This window comes from Musa acuminata, chromosome BXJ1-9 (genome assembly GCF_036884655.1).
Source record: "Musa acuminata AAA Group cultivar baxijiao chromosome BXJ1-9, Cavendish_Baxijiao_AAA, whole genome shotgun sequence".
NCBI lineage: Eukaryota > Viridiplantae > Streptophyta > Magnoliopsida > Zingiberales > Musaceae > Musa > Musa acuminata.
Genome location: NC_088335.1, coordinates 39,477,027 through 39,497,812, shown reverse-complemented (window position 1 = coordinate 39,497,812; position 20,786 = coordinate 39,477,027). Strand labels below are relative to the sequence as shown.

Genomic DNA, 20,786 nt, shown 5'->3' with positions numbered 1-20,786 from the left:
GTGGCACCACATGTCATACAAAATGTCTATCACTTCGATTTAAAACACTAAGAAACAATCCAAAAATAATTACAGCTGCAAAATCTGATAGCCAGTTTATGAATTTTCTTTTCTATAACTGTGCTTTAGATGGGTTGGCACACGAAGAAGTCCATCATTGACCAGCAGACATCCAAAGCTTAGTGTCTCCATAATAACATCATATTTGATTGAGTAATAAAAGAAATATAAATAATCCGTACAAAGTGATTCAAGGAATATAGATTCGATATTGAAATCAAATGCTGTAAGTAGTATACGCTTTGACATTAGGGAATACATACATACATACATACATACATACATACATACATACATACATACATACAGATACAAGCAATTCGTTCAATGTTCATGATTCCCTTATGTTTTTCTAAGGATAAAAATAACAAACAATTATCACGGAAAATCACATCATATGCATGCTTTTAGCACTCGCTAGACTTGCCTGCAGCTAAGCTATGCATAGCAACTCGTGCGAATGGATATCATACTGTTTGCATAGTTATTACATCGCACTTATTGAATGATACAAAAAAAATGAAATTGTTATCAAAATAGAGTATTTGGAATCTGATATAGCACACAAGTAGCAAACGTCTGAAATAATAGGATGAAAACTTTTAAATCCAAGCGCTCTACCAATACAATACAATAAATACTACACCAACCAATGGACCATGATTTGAAGCGAATGGGAGGTCACTAATTTCTCTCACGCAAAAGTTGATCTCCAAGCGCTCTACCAATACAATAAATACTACACCAACCAATGGACCATGATTTCAAACGAATCCGTCAAAAATAGGAGGTCACTGATTTCTCTCACGCAAAAGTTGATCTCCGTGACGAGTTCCTTCATGTTGGGAGCATGCATGGTGTAGGACGTCCGGAACAGCTCTCAGCTTGGGACAGTCAGTCTAGTAGAGAGCAATGATTCTAGAACAGTAAGTAGATCCAGGGCTCGTCCACCACCATCATCAACCATTTCTCCCACCCATTCTTCCGAGTTGGGCATGCTCATGAATCTCATATATTCAGGCTTGGAAAATGCGGCTGCTCCTCCTCCTGCTTGATCGACGAATTCAGGCCGGATAATTTTGATTGCCTCCGTTCCCTTAACAAGTATCAAGGAATCTCACTGGAGGGAACTCGATCCACACATATCGAGTTACAACATTGCCAAGATAAGATTTCTTAAAATAAATTAATTTCGCTACAAAACTTGATGGAATATTTATATATTTTTTCTTTTCATGATCGTGACCTACATGAGTTGGCACATGGATATTCATATTTGAAGAGCAAACATCCAAAGCTATCGAGGAATGACACCATCTATGTACAAGCAATCACAAGGCTTTTCTTGATCACATAAATTGTTTTCTAAATACGATGTTGAATACCAAATTACAAGCAATTCGAGCAAAGTGATACCATCATTTATTTTATTTTATTTTTTTGTTTGAATGATTCGAAGAAAAATATATTATTGTCTAAAAAGTTGCAGACACCATCACACTGTTGTTTTCGTAATTACATCATGAATATCATAATGTTTTCATAATTATAACAATAATGCAAGAAAATAAAATTTGTTCTCGAATTGAAATAAGATTGCACGTAGATAACAACTGCCGAATACGATAGAAGGAAGCATTCAAACTCGATCACTCTCCCCTACAAATTATTGATAAAACGCCCACCACAAATAATTATCGATTGATCCTGCAAGGAAGGAGAGAGTGGGTGCGAAGACCGCGGCATAATATGCAGCAGCTACGAGCAACCGAAGGCAGAAAGAGAGGCACACGACTTACGATCGAGGAAGCTGAATCTGCTCATTCTGAACCCACATTTGTTTCATACATGTCATGATCCTTTGCATATAAGAAATTCCTCTTGTCATAGGTTTGAATTCTGACCTCCGGAATCTGTTGAATGATGTGCCAATTTGGCTCCCCCTTGAGGCAGCTGCTGAGTAGTGGCAAGCCACAGTAGAGCTCAAATTTTTTGAAGCTCCGGCGAGCGGAAGGTGCACTTCGATGTTGCTCGATCAGTTCCGGTAGCCACTTGGGAAGGTGCTCGGTTTCCGGTGGACATAGAAGACACAGGTGTTGCAGTATGTTCAGATTCTCCACCGACTCCAATCGTGGGCAGTGAAGAATATTCAACCCCTCGACTGAGGGGAGGTTGGATATCCTTTGCAGCATCATCATTTGTACGACTAGGAGCATATCCGCCAAGAATGGGAGATCATCAATTTCCCTGATGAAATGATTGTGCCGGATGACGAGTCTTTCTAAGTTGGGAGCATGGCGTAGGACATCTGGCAGAGCTCTCAGCTTGGGACAGTTTTCAAGCGAACAAGATTTTAGATTAGGAAGTAGCCTCAGCCTCAGGGCTCGTCCGCCGTCATCACCGTCGACCTTCTCCTCCTCCCATTGTTCCCAGTTGGGCATGTCTTTGAATTTCAGATGTTCAAGCTTGCGACACGTGGGTTCTCCTCCTGCTTCTCCCAGACCGAGGAATTCAGGGCCGATAGTTTTGATTGCTTTCGCTCGTTTAACATCAAACAATTTGAGCTGGGGGAATCGGCTCACTGGAGGGAGCTCCACACATGATGGAAGATTCCAAATAGATAAGAATTTCAGGTTGGGCAAAGAATCACCCGTGTTAGTCGTCTTTGACATCATCCAGCTCGGAAATCGTCGACCAGGAAACCCTTCGATCCACAGCTTTTGCAGGCTTGATGGAGGAGAGAGCTGGTCGAATATCTTCTCCGCTCTTTGGATCTGATCTTCGCTGCTGCACGGATCTACGGACATCGTCCATCCTAATGTCAGTTCCCTAAGCATGGACATGCTTGTGAGCACAGAGACTCCGTTTATTGTTGCCCTCTGCAACTGATAAATGCTTAGATGTCTCATCTTGGATAGGGATTGCAGCTCCTCCAGGTCACACCATTCCTCATCCGGCTTGCTCCTCGACTCATCATGGCCAACCACAAATCCCGTGATACTGTTAAGATTCTTCAATCTCCCTATTCCTTTGGGTATGTGAGTCAGTGGAGTATCAGAAAGAGCAAGACATCGTAGGTTATGCAATCTGATGATGGCCTTGGGTAGTACATGCAATTGTTGGCACCCCTGCACCAACAGCATTTGCAGGTTTGCGAGGCGCCCTATGGTTTCTGGTATCTCATGGATCTTTGTTCTTGCAAGGCGTAGGTATCTCAGATGTATCAATTTTCCGATGGTATCGGGAATTGTCTCGATGGATGTGTAGGCCAAGTCCAAGACTCGTAGATGTCTTAATCTTTTGAGCACATCATCCTCGACGGTCTTTGTTTGGTAGCTGTCGAAGAGAAGCAACGTTCTCAAACAATCACTCTGTTTCATGACTTCACCGGGGAGTGTTAATATTTCCCGCATATTTGACATTGACAAACGGCGAATCTTCATCAGGGGGTTCATTTTCAACGTTTCGTCATCTATCATGCAAATGCTTTCTCCTTGTACCAAACTTTTACCAAGAGATCGCAGAAGATCATGCATGACGTATGTTACCTGGTCCGCAGAATAAGGATCGAGTTGCAATAGGTTCCTCTGAATTAGCTCCATATAGTAGTCAAGAGCTATATCTTCCATTAACCTCTCTCCCTGTTCGGCTATAAAGCCTTCGGCCACCCAAAGTAGAGCAAGTGGTTGGGAATTATCTAAGGGGTAAAGAGCACAATAAAGAAAACAGAGTTTGAGATGATATGGTAAATCCTCGTAGCTTAAGTATAAGGCCCTCGGTACTTCTTCTTCCATCTGTTTCATATGCCACCAATCACTTTCACAAACTTTCTTCCACTCTGCCTGACTTGTTTCCTTGGATCTTAAAACTCCTCCCACGGCCTTGATGGCAAGAGGAAGCCCATCACATTTTTCGACAATTTTCTTTCCTATTTCTTTTAACCTCCCAATCTCATGATCCTCCTCTTCTCGAAAAACTATTTTACAGAGCAATGCCCAGCCACTCTCGTTATCCATTCTGTCGACATGGTGGATATGTTTATTTCCTATTCTTTTGACCACGTCTTCGTATCTGCTAGTAACTACGATCCTACTGCTAGCTACTCCACTCATCATAGGATCCCTGAGTAATTTCTCCCATACATCTGTGCCCCATACATCATCCAATACCACAAAGAAATCTTGTGAAATGAGAGACACAAGTTGTTCTACCAGTTGTTCTTTGCTTTCACCTCCTTCAACACTTCCTCCGGCACTCCTAATAATCTTGCTTAGCAAATCATTCTCAGCATAATTCTTAGAAACATACAACCATATCCGTTTTGGAAACTTGGTTTTGATCCTTTCATCGTTGAATATCTTACGTGCTAGTGTGGTCTTCCCGATCCCACCCATCCCAACGATTCCAAAGATCTGACACTTAGATTTGTCATTCTGCATTATCTTATTAATTAGATTTTGGGTTGCATCTTCGATTTGTGTTCCTACAATGTCCGACTTAACCTCCAGCGAATGTGTCTCGCGAGACCTTAGCATGTTATCTTGGGATTGGGAAGAGGAACCTTGGTCTGACTTCACTAATGTAGATATTATCAGACTATCCTCTGTAATTTCTCTAAACTTATCATTAAGTTCTTTGATTCTACTGCTTACTTGATGACGATATCTGATACATGTAAAACAAGAAGAAAGCAAATGAAAAGGCAAGCATACACCTGAAGAAGAAGCTGATGTCCGAGCCTCCAATAATTTTCCACCTTCGAACATGCAAAGATCAATCACGTCATCAGCGTCGTACATGAGGTCTTTCATATCCATCACCCAACCTTTGATGGCTTCATTTTCATGCCTCTTCTTCTCTGCATCCTCAAGATAAGGTTGGATCCTCGCCAACCTTCTCTGAAGCTTCTTGATCTCCTTCTTTGCACCAAGCACCTTGCATGCCTCTCCCTCGACGAACTCTGCTAGTTTTCCAAGGTACCTTGAAACAAAGAACTCAAGGAACATCGCCATTTTCTTGAGACGGTGATGGAGGAAATGGCGTCACCTCTTCTTACTTAAATAGAAGCGACGACTGTACTTTTGCTTGTTTGCAGGCAAAGGTGTGATTCCTTGCTGCTGCATATCAATCTACAAGTAAAGCATATCCATGCACAAGCAAAGCATATCCGTGCAATTCACGGGAAGAATACATGAAGTTCATGCAATGAAGCTACCACCTCCACATCTCTTATTTCATATGATGAGGACAGAAGAGAAGCAAGAGAGAGAAAGAATCAAAATCCCAAAACGTCGAGGAATCCTCGGAGCTCCAACCGAACAAGAAATAAGAATCAGAGCTTCAGCTTGAACTTGCAGCTGCTGGATCGGATGCTGACATCGCCGCTGGCGCTGAGGCTGTTCACCACCAGACTGCACCTCACTTTGAACCTCACCTTCCACAGCTTCAACTTCCCAAGCTTCACTCTCACCGGCACGACTCCCCGGACGGCCAACGGTATCGTCCCGGTCTGCTGCTGCTGCTGCAGCTCCGTTAGCAACTCGCTCCCGATCTTTGCTTCTCCGGCGAGCAACACGTGCAGCACCGTCGTGTTTCTGTGGCCCTGGTATAACGCTGGGAGCCTCCGGTGCCGACGGCGGTGGAGACTCGACGTCCACCGGGTGGACTCTGTGCTGCTCCGCCATGTTCGGGACTCTCAAGCTATGCTCTTGCAGCCTCCGCTTCAGATTTGTTCCATTGGCTTTTAAGGATGGTATCGGATGGTGCGGGGGGGCTTTGTGGGCATGCAATCTTGACTTTGGTGAAGGTTTCGGTGTGCCTGATACAAAATAGATCGAGGTTGGTGGATCATTCAGACTTTTAAGGCTTTCCACCATCACCACAATAAATGGAAGCTTCTTTTGCTGTTTGTATTCAATATGTATCATTTGACTGGGAGTTTAGTGACGTGAATAAATGGAGGAATTGTCAATTGCTTGTAACGTAGGCGGCTGCTTTCCATGACCTTGTTGCCGTGAAGTGATCCTGAAGTACATGCAAAGCACTTGTCCAATTCTGATTGGTGAAGAGATGAAAACTTCTCTGAAGAGACTTTGTGATGCAGATGAAGAGTTCTGCCGAAGATCAAATTTTTGTCTGCATTGAGAAATCTCGAGTCAGCAGCTGTTGTTCTTTTATGTTGAACTACGACATCCTTTGAACGTGAAGCAGCTGTTGTTCTTTTGTCAAGACCAAGATACGCAAGTAAAAGATTAAGTCACTGTAAGAGAGATGTCTTGTGCAGCTTAACTCTGTGTTTATTATGGCAGAAGCACATCTGTTCTGTAGACAGAATGAAGGATTATGAATTTTCTCTTCAAGTCACTCGTATCCATTTATCAAATTTCAGGGAAAGGATTACATTGTAGGATACAAGTTAAACCAATGTGCACTGGCATTGCCACTGCCACTGCCACTGCCACTGCCTCTGCCTCTGGCAGCAGTCTCTTCTCCAGTTACTGAAGATAGGATTTGCCACATAGACCAAGAAGGGACCAGATTCAGGTAACAGAAGCAACCAAAACAAAACTCCCCTGTGGAGTAATAATGCATTTACAGGTGATCGCCAAAATTGTAATGGTTTATGCTATATCATCTTGAATTATTGTGCTCTTCTTGTGCACCTATCTGAATAGGGGCAGCAGGAATGCGGCTCCACCACTCCTTGATCCTCCTTACCAACTTCTCACTGCTCTCTTTCCTCAGCGGCATGTGTCTTGTGTATATCTCCAAAAGCACTAAAACTAGCAGGTGTCTGAAAGGCACCAGGCTGACTGCTATTGCCACGATGACCAAGGTAATAGCCACTTTGTTTGTTGTCTGAAATCCAAAAAATCTCAAAGTCAAAGGTTAAGTCACAAGTCACATTAAGACAAAAAGAAAAAAAGGAAGAAGCATGACATAAAGTTATCAGTCATATGACTCCGAAAAAGCAATATCTTCACCTCAAGATGAGGAGCTCCAACTATAATTTGTTTACCTACCCTGCCCCCATGCCACAACAATACTAGAAACATCTTCGCTTGGCGGATGACGTGAATTGTTTTAGGTTAACTATGAACTGTTTTGAGTCATTTTACAACTAATGACTGGGTTTTTTTTTGTACGATTTTCATCATGCCAATTTTAGCCTAACGGAGAATTGTGTTATCTTATCGAAAGGATTCTACCAGGGACTCCACTATAACCTTCCGTAGAATTCAGACTCGGATAGAAAAGGATGCTTAGAATGTAATTTGCAATGATTTCAAGGGACTTTTAGCACTTGATGCTAACTTAAACAAGTTGAGCACCCACATAAGGTTAAAACTATCCGCGTACTAAATTTTGGTACACAGGCATATTTTTGTATCATAGACAAGCCACCATGATTAGATCTATCCTAGATACATGTCTACGATGAATAATATTATTTGAACATGGAGGCCAGTAATGTTTCTCACATGATTAGTTTAAATGGAAACAATTGGATGATATGGAAACCAAGAATGAAAGATCTCTTGTATTACAAAGATTTGTATGGACCTTTGCAGGGCGATAGTGCAAAACCCACAACTATGATAGATGATGAGTGGAAGAGATTAGATCGAAAAATAATTGGGTTTATTCAACAATGATTTGATGACGTGAATTGTTTTAGGTTAACTATGAACTGTTTTGAGTCAATTTACAACTAATGACTCTGGGTTTTTTTTTTTGTATGATTTTCATCATGCCAATTTTAGCCTAACGGAGAGTTGTGTTATCTTATCGAAAGGATTCTACCAGGGATTCCACTATAACCTTTGGCAGAATTCAGCCTCTGATAGAAAAGGATGCTTAAAATGCAATTTGTAATTTTTTCAAGGGACTTTTAACACTTGATGCTAACTTAAACAAGTTGAGCACCTACACAAGGTTAAAACTATCCACATACTAAATTTTGGTACACAGGCAGATATTTGTACCATAGACAAGCCACCATGATTAGATCTATCTTAGATACATGTCTAAGATGGATAATATTGTTTGATCAAGAAACAACAGAAGAAAGATCTGAAGCAACAAGAAAATTTAACAATGACATGATCTGAAGTAATTGCATACCACTGCAATTGGTACTCTATTTTACACAATACATCCACAGCAGGTCCAGTTAGTAGAAAATTTAACAATGAAATGATCTTAATAGCATATAGTAAAAGTAATAATTCTAGTCTGATCCAATTTATGGAAACAAACCTGAGGAAATGCTGCTATAAGAAGAGCTCTTAGCTTAAGAAGAGCAATAGTTCCTCCCTGGACGTTTGTTTGAAGTTGAGAAACACCATCTTGTAACATCAAGAGCAGCTCAACAGGATTCCTATTCGGCGGAGGTGTAACCTGGAAGGCTTTAATTGGTTTTCCACTGCCATGATGCTTATGCCAGAACATGCAAACGGCAGCAGATACCAAAGCACATGGCAAGATGTACCAAACCCAACCCCTAGGATCACAGTCAGAAGCATCAGTTCAGGAAAGGAAGTAAAGCAAAAAGGAAAGAATTTGTATAGTTATATTTGTGCAGTAATTAAACTGAATAAAACCAACAGAGCAACTCTGAGATTTACCAACACAGCAAGGCTACTCTTGCCAGTAGAGCAAGGGTAGACATAAAACCAAGCTAGAAAGAATACATGTGCCCAAAGTTCAGATTTTAAGATAAATGGATAGTGAAGCTGTGTAATTATAAGTACAAAGGTAACAAGATGATCCACATTCTCCTGGTATAAGTTTCACAAGCATATTTCACAGAAGCAGGATAACTATTTTTCTCAACCATTTCTTCTGTTCTTAGTGAAAATTTTAATGGAGACGAATGCATGGATTTTATTATACAGTCCTAGTCAAAATCAGCTCATTCTCTCAGCATTATTTTCCAAATAAAAGTGAGTTCATGGCAGATTTCTGGAATTAGCGGAGTAAAGACTTGTTGTAATTCAAATTCCATCAAGTAATTAATTTTGAAGATTAGTAACTTAGAAGAACTACTATTTCTGAGAAAAACTAATAGAAGCCAGAAGAGCTAATATGTTAGTTCTGGTATGAAAGGAACAACATGATATTTGTCTCCTTACTCAGGAAATCCTTTGTGCTTCTGATTTGGATCATTGATCACCTGTTCTTATCCCAAACTATCAGAACAAAGATATAGATATCACATACTCTCTGGCAAAACACTTTACTACATGGAAGAAAATCTGTCCAAAATATTTGCAAGAAAAGGCAAGCAACAATAATCTAGATCATTTAATTCTTCATAACATTTGCTACATGGAAGAATGACAAAATATAAAATTAAAATGAATATGCTCCATTTGTATCTATATGATGACATAGTAAGTTTTCAGAAAAAATGAAGCAATACCTGTAAAGGAGATACAGGATCAAAAACAGAAAGACTTTTGACTTGAAAGGATCTTCCCATGAAGCTAAATGACTGAGTAGTTTGCCCAATTGAGACAAAGGAAAGAGTAAATCCTGCAATAAAAGATCATTGGCAAATATTAACTTGTTACCATGTATGTTTAGTATTCTATAATTGGTCCCAACCTTTTAAATTCAAGACCATAAAATTATCCAACCATAGTAAAAACCACATCAGATACTCAGAAAAGCAATTCTCAGGATTCAAAAATCGAACAGAAAGAAGGATATCTACAGAAAGAAGGATACTAGTAGCCTAAACCCTGTTAGTTTTATAGAAGTGAAAATTCGTCCAAAGTTATCTAAAAGTTACTTTTTACAATAAATTTGAACCATGATTGCTACAAGCAATTTGATCTTCTGATATGAAAAAATGTGGCAGATTTAAAACTTTTTAAGTACTAAAAATTCACTAAGCATGACAAAATTCCAAAAACGTCATAGCAGTATATGCTCCTGAGAAAAAAAAATCGAAAACACACATGATTAACTTAGCATTTTAATATTTTGCTTCTATTATCACATCTTGATGAACATATATGAAAGCAAGGTATGAAATTTCGAATAATGCTGTCCGGTATGGGCGGTACGTACCGGTCCGTCAATTTATCGGTACACGGACCGTCCATTATCGGACGGAACGAAATAAATAAATAAATAAATAAATAAATAAATAAATATATATATATATATATATATATATATATATATATATAAACGAGGCGACGTTGCCCCGTGTGGGAGAAGGAAAAGGCATGTTGCCTTTTATAAAAATGTTATATATATATATGTATATATATATGTATGTATATATGTATGTATATATGTATATATATATGTATGTATATATGTATATATATATGTATGTATATATGTATATATATATGTATGTATATATGTATATATATATGTATGTATATATGTATATATATATATATATATATATATACCAAACGATATATCGCTCGGTATATAGTATCATACCGTACCGAGCGAACATCAAAACTCCGGTACGATACGAAATTGCATACCTTGTATGAAAGTGTCTCAATTATTTCTTTAATGAGAGTTAAAAAGGACAATTATTCCAAGAGAGTTTAAATGGTCATGAGACACCAAGAGAGCGAATAAAAGAAGCCTGATATAACGAGGTGGCCGCAGCAGAGTGCTAGTACAAGCACCATAAAAGCTGCAGTGTATCATAGTTGAGCTAAACATTAAGTTAAATTCCCACAAGAATACAGAAACCTTGCTTTGGCTCAGGAAAAAATCGATGTTTCACGAAATAATTGTCTTTCTAGCACTATTTTGGTGGTAAAGAATTACAAACATACTGTAAAAGAGAAATATCTCATGATAAGAAATAAATTGTTTTTATCCATATGCAGAATCTAATACCTAAGCAGTAAAGGAACTTCCATGTCAAGAATTAGTAGTCTAAATATAATTCACATACAGGATTTCTTTTGCCTCTAAGATCACCTACAAGATTCCAAACGGCTTCGTTCTATTTCATTTTCAAGGATAAGCTAAATGACTATAGAAGTCTAAGCTGGAATAAATATGGTTATGGAAGTGCGCAGCATTCTTTAAAAGACCTAGATATTCAGAGTACAGAAATACTCCTAAGACATACATATGGAACATTTTAGAAGCCAGAAAATTGCCTCTATCCTTACAGTATACCTTAATCACAGCTAAATTTGTATCAATATCCTCCACTTTGACCTGATATAATGTTGCACGTGCTGCTTCAACTCTGCCAGAGTAACAAACTGATTCCCTAACAGCCATCTGTAATGGACATGTCTGACCAACATGGATATTATGAACCAAAATATCATTTCCTTCAGGATTATCTTCCTTCGGTAACAGAAAGCCTATTCTTATAAGTGTATACAATGAATCTGGTAAAGGACCTGCTAATGGCTTTTCCTCAGATGCAGTGACAACGTCAGCATTGTTCTGATATCCAACCTGCATGAGCTCCAAGTGATTATATAAAGCTTCCAAGATTTTGTCTCCTTTTGGAAGTTTTTCAGCTAAGTTAAAAGCAAGTATACTCTTAAAGTGCGATGGTGTGACATGAAAAGCTTCTTTCAGAGCATGATGTCTAAAGATGCCTAAAGCAGCCTTAGAAAGCGCTTCTGCTTTTTGGAAACTTCTAAGATTGTACTTCCTTATGAATTTATTAACATTGAGGACTTCCTGAATGATTGCAAACCAGTAGTCCCTGTGGGAGTGGCCACTGAACTCTAAGTAGATCGGCTCTGCTCTGCAAAAGAATGATTTAGATTGCAGACTAAATTCTCTGAGTTACCAAGGCAACTATAGTTATTATCAATTATTTAAGAGACCATAACAAGAAAATTTGGCACTTGCACTTACACAGAATCAGACTTGTACATAACAGCCTTATCAAAGAGACGAGCACCCCATGGTCCAGTTAACTCACGCTTTACCACCTGCTTCGAGTCCTTGGACAAGTTATATATGACAGCTTTATCATATGAACCAATGCCTGATGCTTCAAAATATAGAGCATGGCTGGTAAGTGTCAGCCTTCCTGCCATTAAAAACATCCTTCTGAAGCTTATTTTGATAAACAGTTATCCTGCAGAAAAAATGACTACCAGGAAAAGATGCTTAACCAGGCCTTGTAGATATCCCATTGTGTTGAAGAATAGATCTAGCATCAACTTCTAGGATAATTTCTCCATCAGCAAGGTTAAAATTTAAATTCCGGTGTTGTCCTGATATATGCTTCATTGATTTGAACACCCTACAATAAACAGAAGTCACATAAGTAATGTGATCAAGCCAAAAACACAACTTCTAGAGAAGTCATCAGCTATATGATAATTAATGTGAAGGTTCAGCATACTTCGAGAAATATTTACTAGCATAAGCCAAAAACTTATATAAGAGGTGGTTGGTCTAGAAAATGATCAACATCTATAATATCTGTGGCATTACAGATAATAAAGAACTGATCTTTATTATAATCTTATGAAGAAAGTGAATTTATTTTTTAAAAATAGCTAAATTAATAATCTTATAACAACATGAGGCGACCTACATAGATATTTCTTAATAAATTATGTCCAGGGCAATATCAATAATCAAACAAATAACAAACAAATCATTTTTTAGGGTTGATAAGGAAAGGTCTCTTGGTCCTTTACCTCTCCTCACCACTATCTATAATTAATTCATTTTGTCTAGTTGGTGCATCGATACATCTCCCTTGGACATGGATTTTTTTAATAGTTTTCCCTCATTTTATCCCTGTCTAGAGCTACATCTAGTTGTTTGCAAATGTAAAAATTTCTTAATTTTTCTTCTTTAGTAGTTTTACATACGTATTTGATACTAAAATTCTTATTTATACAATATTAACTCCTTATACAACTTGCTATTTAAATGTCCAACAGTGAAAATAATAAAACATAACTGGATATAAAATAGCTATCTAAATTTTTTTTCTATTATCCTAAATAAACAAAATTCTTGATGCTCCTTTCCAATTAAATCATCTTGATTTAACTCTATAAATAACAGATTCACCAAGCTTGTCTTTCGACCGAATATCATATCCAGAATACTTAATACTGTTACCATTAAAGAATTTTTTTCCATCAAAATTAATTATACAACTATAAATCTATGTAAATTTCCTTCAATTTTTATTATGAGTAAATTTAAAATATTGATAATTATAAAGCTATAAACTTGTGATATCTCATTCCTATTTCACAATTTTTCACATAGGATTTTATCAATTTGTGATGCCTTGCTCCTATTTCACAATTATTAAATTGTATATGCAGATAGGGCAAGTGGTCAGAGTTCATATATACAGGTAAAGGTATAGTCGTGAAGTTCAAAATAGAATCATCGGTTTTGTTATACAAAAAATTAGACATGAATATGCAGGCTTAGAGGAGAAAAAAGATCAATACGTTTAGAAGTTATGGTAAAGGAAGTACAAATTTTTTAAATAATGGGCCTCTTATTTAGCAAGAAGGGAATTGAATAAGGATATGGTCACAAACAGATGATAAAACAGACAGGCTTATCTGTAGTGTTGTACTTTGTCAAATGCCTCTTGGATTAAAAAGAAAATTATATTTATAGCTGAGACTGTTAAGCCATTATAAACAAGCATACACACTCTACTTTGCAGAGGAAAGATGGATAGTAGCATAATTTCTTTTAAGAAAGAGAAATGTAGTTAATTGTATATAGTTAAAAACTTAAAACCAAATGCTTCTTCTGAAATCACAAAATCCTAATTTCTAAAAATATAATTTTCTATAATTTATTTGTCATTTTTTCCTTTTAATGATATAGAGAGAAACATTGCTAGACAGCGAAGATAAGGATATTGAGATGTGACATGTAATGTTAACAGAAAAGATAGACTACAAAACACTTATTTTAATGAAAATTCAACAATAATACAAGTGACAATTAAAATAAGAAAAATCAACTGAAATGGTGGGACATATCAAGAGGAAATCTATGAATTCATTGATAAACATGAGATAAGAAAATATAGAATAGAGGTGACAAGAAAGATGGGGATTGCAAAAATAATTTTGTTAGAAATAGAAAGAAAGAATTAATTTTTTGATTATCTAGCAACACACCTCCGATTGGAGCTCTATGGTGATAAAAAATCTTGCTATTGTCAAAACACTGGGTTCGTTATTGTGGTTACTTTGCTGATTTCCTTTCATCATTGGACTTATCCAACAAACTGACAGTTTCATTGGATATTTCCTTTATTGTCTAATTGCAGTATACTTCATGAATGTGCATGCAACTCAGCATCCGCATGCAAAATATTTGCAGATTTTCAGAATAAAAACTAACTATCCACAGTAAAGCATTTTCCCTCTTACACCTTTTCTGGTCTTTTCTTTTTACAGTAAAGTATGCCTGCCATGACTGAAAGTAACAAGCCAACATGTTCCAAGGAACTTTTCCCAGTTGCAGTATCTTGGAATGGATTGTACAAGTCCAAGTCTGCAGGGCTCAGTTGTTCGCTCATTGTCAAGATTCTCTCTCTCACTCCATTTGTGTGTTTCTGTGTGTGTCTACACATGACATGAGAGAATGTGATGAGCTACTTATAACATCGAGCTCCAAATAGATACTGTGAGATTCTGATTGTAGATTCATACCAATAGCTAGCAACCGATATTGTAAACTTAAGATCATGAAACAGCACCCAGAACTTGGTGAATCAAAGGTAATTTTAATCAATTCAAGATATTGAATCATGAAAAAGAAATCCAGTACGGTTCCTCTGACAAACAAGATAATCAACAGATTCAATATTTGAAAAAAGAAGAGACTGCATACTTGTAAAGGCTTTTGAGGTACTTGTCATATATAAGAAAATGGAGGCAACCACCTGAGGAGCTGGTAAGTGCATCAAATAGATTGTGAACGGTTATTGGATCTGCTACAGAAGCACAAGCAGAAGCTATTCGGGCAAAAGCTTCCAGTCCAACAGTCATCTTGCCATCAATCTGACACAGGAGAGACACCAAAGATTAAGTTTACATATATTCCATAGGCATTCTGTCAAACATGATATGATATGATACTTTTATGGAGTAAGTGGAAAAAATAGAGGATAACTTAAGAGGAATGGCAAACCTGGCTAGCCATTCTTGTTGCACATGCATAAAATAATGATCCCTCATTGTCATCATCAAATTCTGGATGGTTAGAGCAAGCATTTGCCTATTACAGTGAACGAATTTCTTTTACAATAACAAAAGAAATTATAGATCTCAACCACCATGAATTTATGTTATACAAATCACAACATAAAGGAAGGAGTACAAGAAGAGAGAAAGAAGCAAAGAGAAGAGAGTGTTTATATGTATATAGTTTTATATTTACCATGACTTGTACATGAAAAATTGAAGTAAAATATGGAATTAGAAAGCCATGTGATAAATTCAAGAGGTTCTTGCAAATACCCTGCTGTAAAAGTGGTTAAGTGTCTCACTTTGAGTAAGGATTCAGTCTCTGTATCGGGTGCCTCCCAGGCAAGCATCATGTCAAAAGTTAAAAGGGAAAACTCTTTATCAGCCAGATGATCTGGGCATTGAGTTTCCACACAAAGAGCTTTGTAAGAACAGTATTCCACAAGGTTCCTAGCATAAGATGTTGGTTGCTTAAAATGATCAGGTATCTCAGCCTCAAAAGACTGCTGCAGTTGCTCCATCGACAAGAGAAGAATCCTGAAACATATGTTTGTAAATTATGCCCTGAATTCCATAGGTCTACAAAATTCAATACCTTGACAAAGCAAATTATTACTATAAACCTCAACAGAGCAACTTTTTGTATGAAGTAAAATAGTAAGAAGCACCAATAAGATTCTAGGAAAAATAATAAAATGGTCAGATAGCTAAAAACAAAAAGGAGGTTGGGACTAAACCATTACATAAATTAGCGAAAGAAGGCCAGCAATGAGTTGCATTAGACTTTGATTGGAACTCATAAATGAAAAGGTATATGTTAGGATGACTGTGTTTGTGTACTATTATTTTAGGAACAAGATTCTAGGAAAAATAATAAAATGGTCAGATAGCTAAAAACAAAAAGGAGGTTGGGACTAAACCATTACATAAATTAGCGAAAGAAGGCCAACAATGAGTTGCATTAGACTTTCAATGGAACTCGTAAATGAAAAGGTATATGTTAGGATGACTGTGTTTGTGTACTATTATTTTAGGAACAAGAGTTCACAGTTCTGCAATCTCTTGTAAAAGAATCAAACAGAGAATTATAAACAATCTTCGGTTCATTTTATCTTTCGCAAAGGTTTCTGTATGCCAAAAGAATCTAAAGTTAAGATCACAGTTTAGCATTCTTAGTGCTTAGGAATTGCATGAGTGCATAAGCTGTAAGCTGTCTTTTTTGCACTCTTTTTCTATTCTCTTTCATGATTGAACAACAAAAGGTTTGTCTGAAAATTGTGCTTGGCCTGCGATCCAGAGGGTTGACATCAGATCAACTAGCAATCATTAAAACAAGATTTCTTTATTTCCAATAAACCTATAGACTGTGTAATGATCACAATTACAGGAGATGATAAATTGCTCGACCTATCCAGGCAGTGAATGCCAATTGTCGAAAACAGACTTCTTTTCACATGGCAATGCCGCTTACACTACCAAATAATTAATGCCGTTCACATCGTCGTCAATTGCTCGAGAATTTGCCCAAAGAAAATGAGAGGGGAAAAAGAAAGTATTATCAGATCTTCAATAACAGTTCCAACGATTCGGAACCGACGGCAAAAGTAACAGAAAGAATCGACCGAGAAAGTTAAAAGGTGGAGGGGGTCCTAACCTGGAGCAACGGCGGACGACGGAATCTGCGATGGAGGAGAGGTTGGGGATGAGACGGGGTTCGGAGGGACCGCCCTCCATCTCCGCCGCATTCTCCTTCTTCTTCCTCTCGTCCTCGCCGAGAAAGATGTCCTCAAAAAATCCCATTCCGTGAGGTCGCGTTCATTACCCCGCCGATTCTTCTCCCGGCTCAGGATGTGGCCACTGTTCCTTCCTCCACCAGAAGCTTCCTCTTTTGTCTCTCTCTTTCTCCCTGCAACGAAGGATCGAGTGAGCGGGCGAGCAAATAGGAGAAATCCTCGCCATTGCCAGCGTCTCCGAACAAAGCACCAACTTCGCGGGTCGCGCGGGTGCTCGACGACCCATCGTCACAATACGATCGTAGATGTCATCAACGGCGCATCACGAGATCAGGTGGCCTGGATCCCTTCATCTTACGTCATGAACCTGAATGGCGCACCAGTTTCTTTGACTGTCATAGGAAGACTTCGTGTTTCCTGTCCTGGCCCTTGTCTCCCCATCCCAAGTATGTATATATATGTATATATATGTATGTATATATATGTATATATATGTATGTATATATATGTATATATATGTATGTATATATATGTATATATATGTATGTATATATATGTATATATATATATATGTATATATATTTATATAAATATATATGTATATATATATATATGTATATATATTTATATAAATATATATGTATATATATATATATGAAAATAATCTAAAAGTATATCTCACGACGGAGCTCATTGGACGGCTGCTGTTAGTTGAAATCTCTCCAACTGAGAGTCCCACCGAATCAAACGTTTCCGATAGAGGTATGGTTGAAATCGCCGTCTAAAAGGTGAAGGAATCCTCGTTTCCGGGACACCGTTTCTCTTAAAGAGCCGGATATCTTTTGTGGCCGCGCGTCTTCTTTCACAAGTCGCCGACGCAGCGCGATTCAATTCGTTGTACTCGGGAGGTGGAGAAGGGAAGGCGGAGGACCGAAAGTTAGCTTAGACATTTAAGCGTCATTCTTCTTTCGTTTTTCATCTTTGATGACCTCGATATCTGCTTCAAGAGCACTGATCAGCTTAAGACTAGAACTCTGATCTCTGATCTTGATTCTCTCTGATCTCGCTTTGAAGCGATCTCTATCTCTAGATCTTTGTATGTTCAGTGGAATGATCGAACTTGATTAGTCCTTCCTCGGCTTTGGTTCTTGATTATGTCTTCTTGTTGTGGCGATCGTGGTTGATGTTGTTTGGTAGGATCGATGGCGAATATAGAATCGACGGGATCTTGAAGGAGTTGCCGAAGACGAAGATAGTGTGCGCACTGGGGCCGGCATCCAGATCGGTGGCGATGCTGGAGAAGCTGCTGAGATCTGGCACGAACGTCGCCAGGTTCAACTTCATGAGTACCACCAGGAGAGCATCGACAACCTAGGATCGCTGTGCAGAACTCTGGAATCCTGTGTGCCGTCATGCTCGACAACTTCATGGGTCTATTTCTTCATTTTACTTGGTTAGCAACATAAAATTTCAATTACCTGAAAGAAAAGTGTTTGATTTGTTTCATATTTATACAGAAATAGCCTTAGTAGTAAAGTAAATCGCTCTATGCATAAATTTATCCAAGCCAATTTCATTTCAACAAGTACTTTTCCACGTTCTAGCTAAAGACTCTTTTTTCTGTTTCGATCTGTTCTCTTGTTTCTTCTTTTTTTATCCTTCTTTTGTCTTCGGATTCTGCTCATAAAGCTGAGATCATATTTAGGGATGCTTAAACTAATGATGCAGATATTTTTAGTCCAGTGGCGAATTTTTGTTCGCTGTAGATGATTTTTTACTTTTTCTTCAAAAACCTTAACAATCTTTACCTTTTTGTTGTTGTTGTTTGTGCGCATAGGTTGAGAACCAGGAGGGTGTAATGAACTTGGATCAAATTTTGAAGGAGACCGATTCTTTCGTGGTTGCTCGAGGAGATGTTGGAATTGACAAGACTTTCCTTGCTCAAAAGACGATTCATTCGTGGGAAGCTCGGACATGGCAGTTTCAGTGGCATAGCCGTGTTCGACATGTGTCGGACACGAATTCGTCATCGACTCGATCGAACACATGTCGGACACGTGTTCAATCGTAATTTTGATGGATACACAGCACGGCAAGTCGGATTCCTCAGCGCGAGCGGACTGCGAAGGCCTCTTGAAACCTCTGGAATCCTTCTTCCTCATGGATTCAGGAGGATTTCTTCCCTTTTACGAATGGATCGTCGGCGTTCAATACCCCACCTGCGTCTTGAGCTGCCCCGACCGACCTTTCTGCTTCATCGGCTTCCCTTCTTACTCAACGCCGATGCCTCTGCCCCCGCCCCACCTGTGGAAGAGGCGGGCCCTGCCCCACCTACGGCGCGTCCACCGGTGTCCCGTCAGCATCCTCTGCCCCCCGCACTTCGGTGGCCCACCTGCGTCACCGATGAAGCCTCTGGCATAGTCGCGCTGTCGGGCCCTCCGCCCCGAGCCCCCCTCTGCCGTCGTGCTCTCCACCCCGAGTGACCCACCAGTGACCCGGCGGCTATCGCGCGCTCTCGGGCCCTCGACGACTTCACCAGCATCCGGCGAAGCTTCTTCCTCAGCCGTGTGGCTTAGTCGCAAGGTAAATTAAATTAATTTTGTTTAGATTTTTTGCTGCAAAAAAATAGACTTATTTTGATTATTAACATATTATTAACCTTATTTTATTTTTTTAGTAGTTAAATTGAAAACATATTATTCTAGTAGTTGTTTGTAGGGACCAACAGCTTCTTGCAGTGTTCTCCATCATTACAATATATATATATATATATATATATATATATATATATATATATATATATATATATATATATATATCCATATGAAAAGCTTATTTCTTCAACTAATTCTCTTTTAAGATAATATGATATAGATTTTCTTCTTTAAGCATGATCCAACTCATTGTATCAACACAAATACCTGACTTTTAAATTTCTGATATCAAAATAATCTATTATGATCATGTCTTTATAGTCCGGATTGACATAATGGCTTTGGTATTATTTGGGTTATTATTTGAGACCATGACATTATTGTTACTGCTAGAGGGGTTTCTATCTTTTAAAAATGATAATTCATGTAATTCTTATTGATACTATAAAATTTCTTTCATGCCCCTTTTCTTGCTATCTCTCATATATAAATGGTAGTCTTTTTTACTCTAAATTCTTTTACAAACTTTAAGGTCACATTGATCATTTTCTCTTAGAAATCCTCTGTAGGGTAACTTTGGCTAAGATCTATATTTATGCAATGTTCTTCTTTTGTAAGTTTGTTACCATATGTGCTCATTCTTATGGCTAATTTATGCAAACACATTATAATTGATCTATACTGACTAAAATATGGATAATTAAAATTTTTATTTATTATTACTTTTCCTTTAGTGAAAGAAAGCTAATTTTGAATGATTTGAACCCTTGGGAGGTCATTTTTGTCTTCTTAAAAAATAGAGTTATAACATAGTTTATTATTTTTCTTTGTCATAAAAATAATTTACTATTATGTTTATCCCACATAAGATATTCTTTGTTTTCAAAATTTTGATTTAGACGTAAATATTTTAGTCCTACATGTATTTCTTTTATTTCTATGGTTTCTTTGACTGTTTATGTAATTTACTTTTACAAATATCACATATATAAAAAATACTCTCTTTCATTCTTTTTCTTATCATAGTATAAGTTTTCATTTATCGTTTTTTAATTTAAAATAAAAAATATTCTATTTGATTTTTCTATCTGGATTCCAAATTCTATTGATTTCTCAGTTCACTGATCATG

General features: G+C 37.8%; 2 protein-coding genes and 1 long non-coding RNA gene across 4 annotated transcripts; 1 reads left to right on the top strand and 2 right to left on the bottom strand.

Annotated features, from left to right (window-relative positions):
- Window positions 1-1,681: 1,681 nt before the first annotated feature.
- On the bottom strand, window positions 1,682-6,000 carry LOC135593506 (putative disease resistance protein RGA3). The gene has a single exon (XM_065083604.1). It carries the CDS (start codon window positions 5,070-5,072, stop codon window positions 1,881-1,883), a length of 3,192 nt encoding a protein of 1,063 aa, XP_064939676.1. The 5' UTR covers window positions 5,073-6,000; the 3' UTR covers window positions 1,682-1,880.
- A 186-nt stretch (window positions 6,001-6,186) lies between these two features.
- LOC135593507 (uncharacterized) lies at window positions 6,187-17,298 on the bottom strand. Its single transcript, XM_065083605.1, has 10 exons — window positions 16,924-17,298; window positions 15,572-15,806; window positions 15,214-15,300; window positions 14,914-15,083; window positions 12,195-12,325; window positions 11,932-12,109; window positions 11,230-11,818; window positions 9,485-9,597; window positions 8,320-8,563; window positions 6,187-6,918 (listed from the first exon to the last, which is right to left on the bottom strand). Exons 1-10 carry the CDS (start codon window positions 17,067-17,069, stop codon window positions 6,691-6,693), a joined length of 2,121 nt encoding a protein of 706 aa, XP_064939677.1. The 5' UTR covers window positions 17,070-17,298; the 3' UTR covers window positions 6,187-6,690.
- Window positions 17,299-17,783: 485 nt separating this feature from the next.
- LOC135594332 (uncharacterized) lies at window positions 17,784-19,706 on the top strand. 2 transcript variants are annotated; one of them, XR_010480062.1, is made up of 3 exons: window positions 17,784-17,938; window positions 18,200-18,455; window positions 18,840-19,706. It is a non-coding gene; the product is annotated as an uncharacterized LOC135594332 (long non-coding RNA). The 2 variants fall into 2 exon arrangements; XR_010480061.1 differs by having other exon boundaries at window positions 17,804-18,098.
- Window positions 19,707-20,786: the final 1,080 nt, after the last annotated feature.